Raw genomic sequence first — 12,647 nt, 5'->3', positions numbered from 1 at the left:
ATTTTTATATATTTATTTTATATATTTCTATATTCTATATTTTCTATGCTTTCTATATTCCTTCTTCTTAAAGAAGCTAAACAGCTTAGATCAGTGTATATTCCAATAGCCTTTATCCCCTCTCCATGGTTTGGGTAGTTAAGTCCCTAATTTTTGAGGCAGAATCCAAGAAGCTAGTCTCATATTTGATGTGTCCTAGGTTATTGGGTGACTTTTAGCAAGTCATCATGTTAGGAGTAACAAACATGATAAAAAAAAAAATCATGAGAGTCTCTAATCCACACGAATGGATTTTACTTTATGGAACCAAAGCATATCATTATAATGGGAGGATCTAGCAATTCCCAGTGGTGGTGGCACATTTGGGACTTTGGGCCCCTACTGTGGGGAGAAGTAACAGGTAAAGAAAGCGATATTTACCAAGCATCCTCTAGGTGCCAGATGCTTCACATATGCCATATCTTTTCATTTTCACAAGCCTAAGAAGTAGACATCATCTCGTTTCATCAATTTCAGAATATATCTATTTCAGCCTTGGTATACATGTAACCCATTACTAGGGCAAGAACTGGAGCATTTTAGTATCTCTGAAATGAGGATGAATCTTAAAATCAATATGTATATTTTATTTTATTTTGCCTCAAATTTTAATTTGCCTCAAAATTTGAGAATTAACACTGCATCTAACAACCAATTGCTTCTTTTAATCTAGGGAATACAAACTTGGTCACATTTAGCAGACAGGAAAGCAGGGGCTTAGAAAAGGTGGGAACATGGACTTGAACCCAGGTCTGTCTGACTGTGAGACACAGTCCTGGGTAGGCTTAGGAGTTTAATTAAATAGGCGGGGCCCAGTGCAGCACATACTGTATGCTAACCACTTGTCTATTTCCTGTCCCTGCTAGGAAACGTGGTGTTTGGCGAGCCCATCACTGCCAGCCTTGGCATAGATGGAACCCATTACTGGAGCAAGAACTGGGCCAAGGCGGCTGCATTTGTAACATCCCCACCCCTGAGCCCTGACCCAACCACTCCGGACTACATCAACTCCTTGCTGGCCAGGTTGGTGCAGAAATGCCCAGCAGGAGGCGTTTTGTGAAAGCATCTCTTGGGGCCAGCTGGGTTGAGGACTGGAGCAGTCCCATCTATCAACTAGACCAGAGTCTGCAGTGTGAACAATGTATTGGGAATTCTTTTGCAGTCTTGAGAGTAGAAAATAGGCTCTTCCCCATCCTATTTTAAACATTAATAGAGTCATAATATTTATAATGGTAATAGCAGTTAAAACCTATTATGTGCCAAGCTCTATGGTAAGACTACACTCACAGTCTCATTTGTTTCTCCTAACAACTTTATGAGTGAGGTACTCTTATCATTTACATATTAAGCAACTGAAGGTCAGAGAAGCTAAATCATTTGCCTAAGTTCAAATAGCTGGTCATGATGGCAATCAAAATTATAGGGAGACTCCTTTGTTGCTGCCCTCTGCAGACATGTAGGATTGTGACATTGCTCATTTGAGTCCATTTTATTTTGCTACAAAAGAGATGATCTAACCCCACCCCCTCACTTTCTAGATGGGGTAACTGAGCCCAGGGAGGGGAAGAAACTCATCCAAGCTCGTATTTCTAGTAAGAGGTAGAGGAGAGATTCCAAACCCAAGTAGTCACTGTCCAAACCCTCACAGTAGACACAAGATTCTAAGCTCCCAGTGTGTGTGCCTCCAGCCATCTCTCCTGTTCATATGGAGCTTTTCTCCTTTGCCAGCGGGGATCTGCAACTATCTGGGAGTGCCCACTGCACCTTTAGCACTGCCCAGAAAGCAATTGGAAAGGACAACTTCACAGCCATTCCTGAGGGCACCAATGGTGTGGAGGAGCGGATGTCTGTCATCTGGGACAAGGCTGTGGTAAGGCATGGAGGTCATGGGAGGGTAGCCAGGGCCAAAACATCCATGGGCCAGATCAGAACCTCCTGTCACCAGTTGGGCTGGTGACACTGCGAGTGCAGATGGGATCTCGTACCTGCTGAGATGTCTCTGGAACCACGTGGCTCAGGCATTGTGGAAAATTTCCTTCTAGTGTGATGAATACTAAGGTCTCGCATTGTGAAGGAGGCTTCCTCATCTAGACTGTTAGGACTAGGAACCAGACATCCAACTCCTTCATCTGAGTGAACGAATAGCCTGTACTTAAAATAATAGTGAGTTAATTTTTTTGTTTGGATAGTTTTATGACTTCTTTTGAAAGAACTGGATATAATCCTTTGAAATGATAAGCAATGAGTCTGTGTCTAGACCAAAGTCATCTTGCTTATCAAGGACGCTCTGTACTGAGGGCATATGGTCATTCAGGCAATACAAGTGATTATCTCTAAATGTCTTCTGGCAACTGGCCTGTTTTATTTTCCTTGTTCATATCACAAGGACTGACAAAAGAAAGAACCATTCAAATTAAGACTCTCTCAAAGATTTTAGTAAAATCAATAATTATCTTATTGTTAAGTTGATTACTCCTCTATGTTTCATTTTAAAAATCCTAAAAACATTCTTATCAGGGTTATGTATACTAATGCCTCATTAATCTACACAGTGTAATTTCACTGAGTTTTCTTTTTCTTCTTTGCTCTCAGGAAGCTCAAAGCTAGGTTTTAAACTCAATTCTTTCCGTAAAGAGGCTTTTTGGTTTGAAAAGAGGGAAAATATAAATATTGTTGTCTGTTCTCTCACATAGTGTTTATTTTTTCATATACTGCAGAGCAGTACGTATATATTTATCCTGGCACTATTTGGAATAGTTCCAAGATAATATATATTTTTAAATTACCAACATGACACATGCTCAGTAAAGAATATTTGAAAACTACAGACAAGCACACACTTGAAAGAAAACAAAAATATCTCGATTCCACAACCCAGAGAACCCATTGTTATCATTTGAGTGAGGTTCTTTCATATTTATTCTATGCACACGACATATACAAACACAAATACATATCTAAAGGATGGGATTATAATCACGTTTGTTTTACTTTGAACCCTCTATAATCCTTTTTGAAATTAGAAGAAGTAAATTAGTAAATGTAAGAACATACAGAAAAAAATGCTTACTTCAGGAGCAGTAACTTCAATCTTAAACCATGTGTTTGACCATTTTGCCTGAGTAGTCATGACAGCCCAACTAATTCGAGCTTGCTGAGTGAGGTTCTGTAGCTCACCACGCTCCTCTTTGTATTTCTGTGCCTTTGTTGGTCATCTTTCTCTGAGTTCAGAAGCCCTCAATTGATATGTATGTAGCTATAGCCATAGATATAGATGTAATTTCTTATATTTCAATAGGCCACAGGGAAAATGGATGAAAACCAGTTCGTGGCTGTGACAAGCACAAACGCTGCCAAGATCTTCAACCTGTATCCCCGCAAGGGAAGAATATCTGTGGGTTCTGACAGTGACCTAGTCATCTGGGATCCAGATGCTGTGAAGATCGTCTCTGCCAAGAACCACCAGTCTGTAAGGCTTGCTCTGGTGGGAGTGGAGTAGAATGGAGAATGCATGCAAAGAACTTGGTCAGGAGAAATGTGTTTATGTGGTGTGCCAGGGTAGTTAGACTAGGACGGGTTGCAATAACAATCCATCCCCTAAATCTCAGTGACTCAAAACCTCAACTGTGTTTCTCCTGTGTGGGGAAAAGAGAGATCAGACTGTAACTGTGTCTATGTAGAAGTAGACATAAGAGACTCCATTTTTTTTTTTTAACATAAACTCAAGATTTTATTGTCTTCATAATAAAAGATGACACTTAGAACTGGATCACTTGGCCCTTTCTCTTCTTATCTCCTCCCAGTTCAAAATGTTTGCATCTTTTAATAGCCAGCATTATCTTAGATTTGCAGTTGGGCTCAACGCACTCAAGCTTTAGCACAATCTTCTTTGTAGTTTTAGCCTTTTTCTGGACAATCGGCTTAGTTTGCCCACGATAGCCACTCTGCTTCCTGTCATAACGCCGCTTTCCCTGGGCATACAGAGAATCCTTGCCCTTCTTGTACTGTGTCACTTTGTGGGGTTGGTGCTTGCCACACTTCTTACAGAAAGTCTGGCGGGTTTTAGGGACTTTAACCATGCTTGCGAGAGCGATATCGGCACGGGAAGAAAGTGATCCAGTTCTAAGTGTCATCTTTTATTATGAAGACAATAAAATCTTGAGTTTATGTTCAAAAAAACAACAACAACAACAAAATGGAGTCTCTTATGTCTACTTCTTTCTATATAGACACAGTAACAGTCTGATCTCTCTTTCTTTTCCCCCTACTCCTGCTTTCCAAAGCAGGGAGGTCAGCAGATGGTCTCTGCCCATCCCAGTCACTCAGGGACAGGGGCCGATAGAGGCTCCCTCTCTACATATATTTTCATGATTGCTGAGACAGGGGAACATGACCTAGTGAATGATCTACTGGCTCTGAAAGTTTCCCCTAGACGTGGTGTACCTTACTGCCTCTTACATGGCACTGGTCTTAGCCAGTCCTGTGGCCATACCTAACTTCCGGAAGTCAGGACATGCAATGATCCTTTGTGCCTGGAAAGAGAAAGAATGGGAAATAACTGGTAAACAGCACTGATGACTTCCTTACAATGAGTTTCATATGGAGGATGATAATTAAAGTGCGGTACCTAACAGAAACAGGCTCGACACTCTTATTAAAAAGAGTTAATATTTTTAAGCACTTATGTTTCAGGCACTGTGCTTTTAATTCATTGGGTTTCCATACTTGTCTTCTACAGGTAGGGACTATTATTATCCTCTGTTTTCTAGATTAAAAATTGGAGGTACAGAAAAATTAAATAATTTGTGCAGCAAGCAAATGGTGAAGGTAGCATTGAAACCCAGACAAGCTGACTCCAAACTGATGTTCTTAATTACCTGGCAATACAGTAATGCGTCTTGCTGGTTGAGTAAATGAAGGAGGTAGGGAGAAATCCCATTTTTGGTGGTAATGGCCTTTGCTTAAATATTATGTCATCTCATGTTATTTAATTTGGAGCTAGAGGGACCTAAAGGCCACATAACCTCTCTGTGCACCGACTCAATACAAGACAGTGATGTACAGCATCCTGGATAGTTATCCAGCTTCTCTTTGAACATTACCCATGACAAAAGTTGACTTCCACTTGAGGACCTTAATAAAGATTGGACACTTCTTTTTACTAGGAAGTTTAGTCTTTTCTTAGCAAATCTGTCTCCGGTGCCTTCTACCCACTGGAAGCTTGCAGTTGCATGGTAAGCTTTTCCCGGCTTGCCTGGTGAATCAGCAGCAAATGACACTGAAGGTCTGGAGCAGAGAAGGTACATTCCTCTTTCTCCTCTTTCGACACCCTTACTGTGGCTTTGCTCCTCACCCCTGTCTCTAGGCTGCAGAGTACAACATCTTTGAAGGGATGGAGCTGCGTGGGGCTCCACTGGTGGTCATCTGCCAGGGCAAGATCATGCTGGAAGATGGCAACCTGCATGTGACCCAGGGGGCAGGCCGCTTCATCCCCTGCAGCCCGTTCTCCGACTATGTCTACAAGCGCATTAAAGCACGGAGGAAGGTAAAAAGCAGGGGAGCTCCGAGGTGGTGCAGGGGCTTTGTGTCCCACTCACACTCAGATAGTAACCATGAACACAGGGCACTGTGATCTGTAGACTCTCACAGAGAAATTCAGTGACAGTCTTATCCCTACACAGACTTAATGTACTATTAAAAAGGGTGTTGAAAACTTTTGGCCAAAGAGAGCTTTTTTTCCCAAATGACTTTTCCCACATTTTTATAGTGCTTTATTGAAAATAATTTAAACTTGAATAATTCAAAATAAGGCTGGGGTATTTTTTTTAAAAAAAATTACTCTTAAAGTCTGAAGGTAAGAACCAAGAATCCACACCCACACATCCCTGTCTCATTCTGTCCAGTGTTGCTCCACAGGGGCAAACACTTATAACATTTTAGCTACTGTATTTTCAATAAAATTTTATTTCTCTGATTTTATATATAAACACATGCAGAGATATATGTGTATATGTATAGGTCTATAGATATATACACGTGTGCATATGTGTGCATATGTATAAAAAATGGAGGTGCAGAGAAATTAAATATGTATACACTATATGTATTATATTTATATATACTTAATATATAAATATAGAATAATATATATAAGTAAACATTTATATAGTTTATAGTGTATTATGTTTTGTATTTATTGTAACAATACAATAAATATAAATAAATATAATTTAAAAATATAGAAGTGCATATAAATAAATATATTCACATATTTATATTTATTGTATTTATTGTTTTGTACTTTTTTATACACACACTATATATATACACATATATATATATATGTGTATTAACCCTACCCTAGGATTGTGGAATTTGAGCTCCACACTCCAGTTTGGGCCTAATAGAGAAGAAGGAGACTTCCCCAGTATTGACCCTTTATTTCTATACGTGTGATTTAGATTNAATAAATATAAATAAATATAATTTAAAATATAGAAGTGCATATAAATAAATATATTCACATATTTATATTTATTGTATTTATTGTTTTGTACTTTTTTATACACACACTATATATATACACATATATATATATATGTGTATTAACCCTACCCTAGGATTGTGGAATTTGAGCTCCACACTCCAGTTTGGGCCTAATAGAGAAGAAGGAGACTTCCCCAGTATTGACCCTTTATTTCTATACGTGTGATTTAGATTCTAAACCACAGAAGTGTTGATGACGTAGAGTTCTTGGTTTTGGGGAGTACAGATACAGTCATCACATCACCAGAATCATTAGCATCTGCACATTTGATGGGCTTGACTTCTGTGCCAGCACTTGAGTCACTAACAGGGAAGGAGGCTCTGACAGGACTTCTTGTGATGATCCATCCTGCATGGTCAGGCTCGTCTGGCAGCCCGTCCTCATTGCCTCCCCTCTGGCCAAAGTTAAGAAATGGGTGGAGGTTGTGTGCCGCTGCTTTGGGTGGTCTTACAGTGTTTGTCTAATAGACTGTAAGCCCCTTTGCGGGAGGCACCGTGTTTCCCATGACCAAAGGCCGTAGTGCCTGGCACAAGGCCTAGCAGAGCATGTGCTGGGTGGAAGTTGCTGGCTGACTCCACAGTCCCAGGGCAAGTTCACAGCCACAGCCAGAGGTCAGTGGGTCAGACCACAGACACTCACTTCAAGGCCTGCCCACCCTGGTGTGTGCTGAAGAGTGTGAGGGTGGAGCTCCCATGTGATCCATCCCGGCCAGGACCTGTGACCTCATGTCGTGACCTACCCTTCCAATCCCTCTGCTCCAGCTGTACTGCTGTTCTTCTATTTCATAATCATTCCCACTTCAGCTCTCTGTCCTTGCTTTCTCTCTGCTGGCTTCACTGTCATCCACACCACTCCCCAGTATCCCCCCAGCCTCCTCCCTTGGGCAACCCCAACCCCATAGCAAGGTCCTTTGATCCTTCAGATCGAAGCTCATCTATTTAGAAGGGCCTTCACTGACCACCTCCATTGTCACTCTATCATCACATCCTCCTTTATTTATTTTATACTACTACTCCTTTCCTCAAATTATCTTTATTTTTACTAATTCCTGTCTCCTATTACACACACTGTATTCACCAATTATGCTGCCTAGAACAGGCCCTAAAATGCTGAATGAAAGAATGAATGAATGGTGACATGCTGTTCTCTGGCTGCAGATGGCAGACCTGCATGCCGTCCCGAGGGGCATGTACGACGGGCCTGTGTTTGACCTGACCACCACCCCCAAAGGTGGCACCCCCGCAGGCTCTGCTCGGGGCTCTCCTACTCGGCCGAACCCACCCGTGAGGAATCTTCATCAGTCGGGATTTAGCCTGTCCGGTGAGTGGGACAGGCTTATCAAAAAATAAGAGAGCGGGGAAGGGGAAGATCAATTTCTGAGGCCAGAGGGTATTCCTGAGAATTCAACCTGAAGGTGTTTTCCAGCCCAGCACTGGTGTCAACTTTAGGGAGGTTACTGGGGCAAGCAGGAAGGTTCCCTGAATCAGCAAGGGGTCCTGGTAAGAAAGTAATACAAAGCAGTCAGGCTGAAGACCAGGTTGAAGTGGTGACTGATTCTGCCTAGAGATCAGCCCTGGTTGGGGGCAGAGGTGGGGAGCTGATCCCCTCTTAAGAATTGATAGTGATTTCTAGCATTAGCCTATGAGTGCTATACAACATAGTATGTTTTCTTTATTTGTCCAGATTAAAAGATAGCTTAAATTATTTTTATGCTCAAATTGCAGTAGCGTCTTCTAACCTAGGATTTTTATTATATTCTCCCATTCCTAGTAATTATAATAATGCTAACACTAGCTACCACTGATTGAACATCTACTATGTGTTAGCCATATGATTAGTCTTACCTGTTCTTTAAGAACTCTCTGATATAATTAGAAAATAATCATTCAGTTGCTCCATAACCAGTAGTCTTAAAATCGAGAAAAATAAATGTAGATTTGCATTCCTATAATGAATAATTTAAATGTGAAGGAAGTAAGATAACAAGAAAAGAAAGACATTTAAAGGTAAAATTACAGCATATGAGGAAAGGGTAAGGAACGGGAGAAACAGAAACATGGGAGAAAGAGGTAAGAGAGACCTAGTGGAAGAAGGACAAAGGAAAAGAGTTTAAAGTTTGGAGGTAGCTGTGCCAGAGGTCACATTCTGCTAGGCATAAGCAATTTTTTTCAAAGTTTTTGCCATTTTTTTTTCTTGTCGTTCTCTGGCTACCTTAATTCTTAAGCTTTTAGAGGCTCCTTTCTGAATAGACCCAAGCACACATTGAAATTTCTTTTTGTGCTGTTGTCACAAAGACCTGACCATCACCACTTTGCACTGTGAGATCTCGGGCAAGTGACCTAACCTTTCAGAACCTCAGTTATCTCCTCTGTAAAACAGATAAGGGTGCCTCTCTCAAACCATGGTGGTGAGCATTAAAGGAGATAATTGGTTAAACACCTAAAACATTGCCTGCCACAATGAGTGTCTCGTCCTTATTGTTCTTCTTCTCAGTATTATTATCATGCTCTGGGTCAGATGAAATCTAGATAAGAACTTGTCTTTTCTTACCAGAGGCCATAAGAAAAGTCTAAAAGACCTGATAGACTGGAATGGAAATTTCTTGAGAGGTGAGGCCAGCAAGGCACTTCCTATCTTGCACTCTTAAAATTAACCCAGTTTCTCTCTTGCCCACATCCCCCTACCCCCCACCCCGTTTTTTCCCCCCTTGGAAATTTATTTCCAACTGTAGGCACCCAAGTGGATGAGGGGGTTCGCTCAGCCAGCAAGCGCATCGTGGCGCCCCAGGTGGCCGTTCTAATATCACATCTCTGAGTTAAGCAAACCTTCCTCATAGAGAGGGGCAGAAGCAAGAAGAGATTGTTTTGAAGCCAAAATGGTACACCGATGTTTAAGAAGGAAAGCGAATCCAAACGGTTGTGATCTAAAGAATCAATAACCCTCAAGCCTTATGTTTCTCCAATGTTACTCTCGCTTGCCTAGCTTTACGAATATTGCTTTGTTTTCTGTTTATGCATAGCCTTGATTTGTTTGACTCCCCTCCCCCCATTTACATGCATGCAATCAGACAGGCCACTAAGGTAAAAGAGTCTGCTCTATCATAGTGTTGAGAGCGTGTGTAGTGCTGCATCTTATGACAAGGGGACAGACAAGCTGGGACGTCAGGGAAATGAACAAAAGGGAAGCAGATTATTTGGGGTGAGTGGGTAGTGGGAGCCCGGAACAAGGTAGAGGGTGCAGAGGGGCTGGGGTAAGGCATGTAGGAGGGAGGTGGGTGGGTCAGGTGAGCAGAAGGGGTGTTGTATATTGTGTTGATGGCGTACGTTATTTCCATGGAAGATAGCCACTGTGGCAGCTGTCACATCACCACAACCCCCCAGGGTCTGCCGAGAAGGCAGGCAGTCTTTGGGTTCTGTTCTTTGTCACGTCCCCTACGAGTAAATTTTGTTTCTTTGAACATTTATTAAAACGCCAAAACACAACCATTTCTTCCACCTGCTTGATTGTGCCAGTATTTGCTCAGGACTCTTTCTCAGTGTTGCTTTCAAATCCTTCTCTTTCCTGGGTTGAGAAGGCCAGGCAGGGACAGAGCAAACAACACTTCTCTTCCTCTTGCCCTCCCTGCCTCTTTGGTGCTCTTAAAAACCAGCAGCTGAGAACATAGCACAGGCCCACATGGTGAGTGCGCCCACAGCTTAAAGATGCCTCCTTCTAAACACGGCGAGGTCACCTCTCACTCTTCTGTCTTTGCAAACCGAGAAGAGTGGCACGCTTCTGGCATCCCAAGTTAGGATTTCAGCCCAGGTGAGGCAGAATGAAGGGCCTCTCTTACAAGCAGTTTGTGTTTGGTTCTCTTGATCTGAGATCCTGGCACATCCATGATAAATAGAATTATTTTTGAAGGTTGGTTTTATTAGGTGTTCCCTAATTTTTACCGTCATGGGTCATGTCAGCTTATAGGGCAGTCAAGCGGGAATTTGGGAAAGCCAAAGTCAGTCTTGAGCAGAGCGAGCACATTCTGTGGCCCTGGTTCCACCTTTCCATTCCAAACCATCTGTTTCCCCTTCCATTAGCAGAAACTCTGGGGGAACTTTGTGTCTCAGTCCTAGAATCTCCCCCAAGTGAGTGGAAGTGACATGATGCAGCCTTCCCCATGGGGCACCTAAAAGAAATTAGTGTGGGTGCTTGGATCTACCTTGTCTGTCAGAGTTGAATATCTCTTTCCCTATCATGCCGCTTCTGAAAATTCAGTTTTGGAGCAAGTCCTGTGAGCAAGGTAAGAATCTATAGAACCAAGATGCTCGTTTTCAGAAGAAATATATTCAACCTGGGATCAGACTTCTATGCTCTGGGGAATCCAGGTGGTCGCACCTGTAACCCTGTGTACTAAGTACTTTGAAGAGAAGAGCAGGCCTCAGACACCTTTTAAGTGCTTAGGAGAGACGATTATCTCTGACTGCAGGTTTGAATAAGTTGAAGACCAGAGAAAAGTACACACTGGGCTACAAAGGAATTTGGAGATAGCCAAGGAACAGGATTTCCCCTGGCAAGCTACCTTCTATTCAAATCATGAAAAAAAGATTATTTCCCCTTAGAATAGGGAGTCTTGCTATTTTAAAGCTCACGTGGTGCTTTTCTTTTAAGGGAGATGTAGTAAAAGGGAAAATGTAGCTCTTAATTTACAATTCAAAGATGTGGGGCTCTCTCAGAGAACTCAGAATAGCAGTTTTATGTGCAGAGAGAGTTTGCCAGGTCTGAAGCGTATACCTCATTGACTAGGTTGTACTTTGGGACAGGTTGCAGTACCAGCCACAGCCACCAGATAGAGGAAAAGACACACACATAAACTCGCTTCTGAGCATTCACTTCTGCACTATCTGCTCTGCTGTTACTCAGCCCCTGAGTCCGACTCATCCCTGCACGACCTCTCTGTGCCATGAAGATAAGTCTTCCATGGCCAGATTGGTCATTCGCACTGCCCTTGGACTTCCGGAGTGAACCATTCCAGCAGAACCTTTGATTCTGCACAAGCTTTCCTTGCTGTGGGAACAACCCCCGAATGCCCTCGGGAGGAACAACATGAGCTCAGGAAGCCTCTCTTTCTTCTCTTACCAGTACTAACTCTCCAAGCATAGAAATCCCTGGGAATTGCGAGAATAACTCCCACTATTTTAAAATTTATATTCAGATTTGTTTCGTTTCATAAGACACATCAAACAGGCCTATACAAAAGGTTCAGGAAAAGAAAACGATGGTGAGTCCTGGCCCTCTTCGAATTCACTGGCACCTCATGCAAGTATAGGAAGGCACGCTGGATCTTCTTTCTCATTCCCAAGCTGTCCTTTGCCATCTCATTCCTTGGCCTGCCCCCCCCAACCCTGAGGATGCCCCCGCCATCCCCCCAACCTCCTCATATTGCCTCTGAACCCAGATGGCAATCCATCCCGGTTCTCTCTGAGGCCCACGGGCTTGGGTAGTGGAGAGGGTGTCTGTGAAATTGTTGAATCAGTTACCTGTAGTAGAGATATTTCTTTTACTTCTGAAGTTTTCTAGAAGTGGCAGGATTGTAGTCATCCTGAAAATGGGTTTCCTTCAAAATCCCTCAGCCTTGTTCTTCACGACTATCTGTACTGAGAATGTCATGTTTCCACAAAGGGCTGACACCTGAGCCTTGATTTTCACTCATCCCTGAGAAGCCCTTTCCAGTAGGGTGGGCAATTCCCAACTTCCTTGCCACAAGCTTCCCAGGCTTTCTCCCCTGGAAAACTCCAGCTTGAGTCCCAGATACACTCATGGGCTGCCCTGGGCAGCCAGCATTCATTGTAAGTTCCCTCTTTGAAAACTGGTGTGTGGGTGTTCAGTTCTGTGTCTGGTGGGTATGGACAGACAGTAATCTCCCGTGATCTGTGCTAGCTGTGAAGCAGCTCTGGAACTTGAAGAGCTGTTTGGTTTGAACCGTGAACAAAACTGTGTTTTGAGTTTAGCTGAGATTAAAGAAAAAAAATTCATCAAGTGACTGTTAATGTAAACCTGGTTATTAAAATAACTATGAAATTACCAA

General features: G+C 42.4%; 2 protein-coding genes across 2 annotated transcripts in view; one reads left to right on the top strand and one right to left on the bottom strand.

Annotated features, from left to right (window-relative positions):
* Positions 1 to 12,647, top strand: part of DPYSL3 (dihydropyrimidinase like 3) — a 123,309-nt gene extending 110,662 nt beyond the window's left edge. Inside the window, 7 exon segments of the mRNA XM_017872415.1 lie at positions 906 to 1,062; positions 1,768 to 1,909; positions 3,338 to 3,508; positions 5,405 to 5,584; positions 7,744 to 7,906; positions 9,318 to 9,365; positions 9,368 to 12,647. Of these exon segments, the coding sequence (XP_017727904.1) occupies positions 906 to 1,062; positions 1,768 to 1,909; positions 3,338 to 3,508; positions 5,405 to 5,584; positions 7,744 to 7,906; positions 9,318 to 9,365; positions 9,368 to 9,405 (899 nt within the window). The 3' untranslated portion in view covers positions 9,406 to 12,647.
* LOC108529876 (60S ribosomal protein L36a-like) lies at positions 3,520 to 4,216 on the bottom strand. Its single transcript, XM_017872426.1, has one exon. The coding sequence runs from the start codon at positions 4,170 to 4,172 to the stop codon at positions 3,798 to 3,800; it is 375 nt and encodes a 124-aa protein (XP_017727915.1). The 5' UTR covers positions 4,173 to 4,216; the 3' UTR covers positions 3,520 to 3,797.

This window comes from Rhinopithecus bieti, unplaced genomic scaffold, assembly GCF_001698545.2.
Source record: "Rhinopithecus bieti isolate Rb0 unplaced genomic scaffold, ASM169854v2 scaffold_757, whole genome shotgun sequence".
NCBI lineage: Eukaryota > Metazoa > Chordata > Mammalia > Primates > Cercopithecidae > Rhinopithecus > Rhinopithecus bieti.
This window is presented reverse-complemented; position numbering and strand designations above follow the sequence as displayed.

Coding starts and splice junctions, on each gene's coding strand:
- LOC108529876 (XM_017872426.1), bottom strand. CDS start 4,172: ATGACACTTAGAACTGGATCACTTTCTTCCCGTGCCGATATCGCTCTC.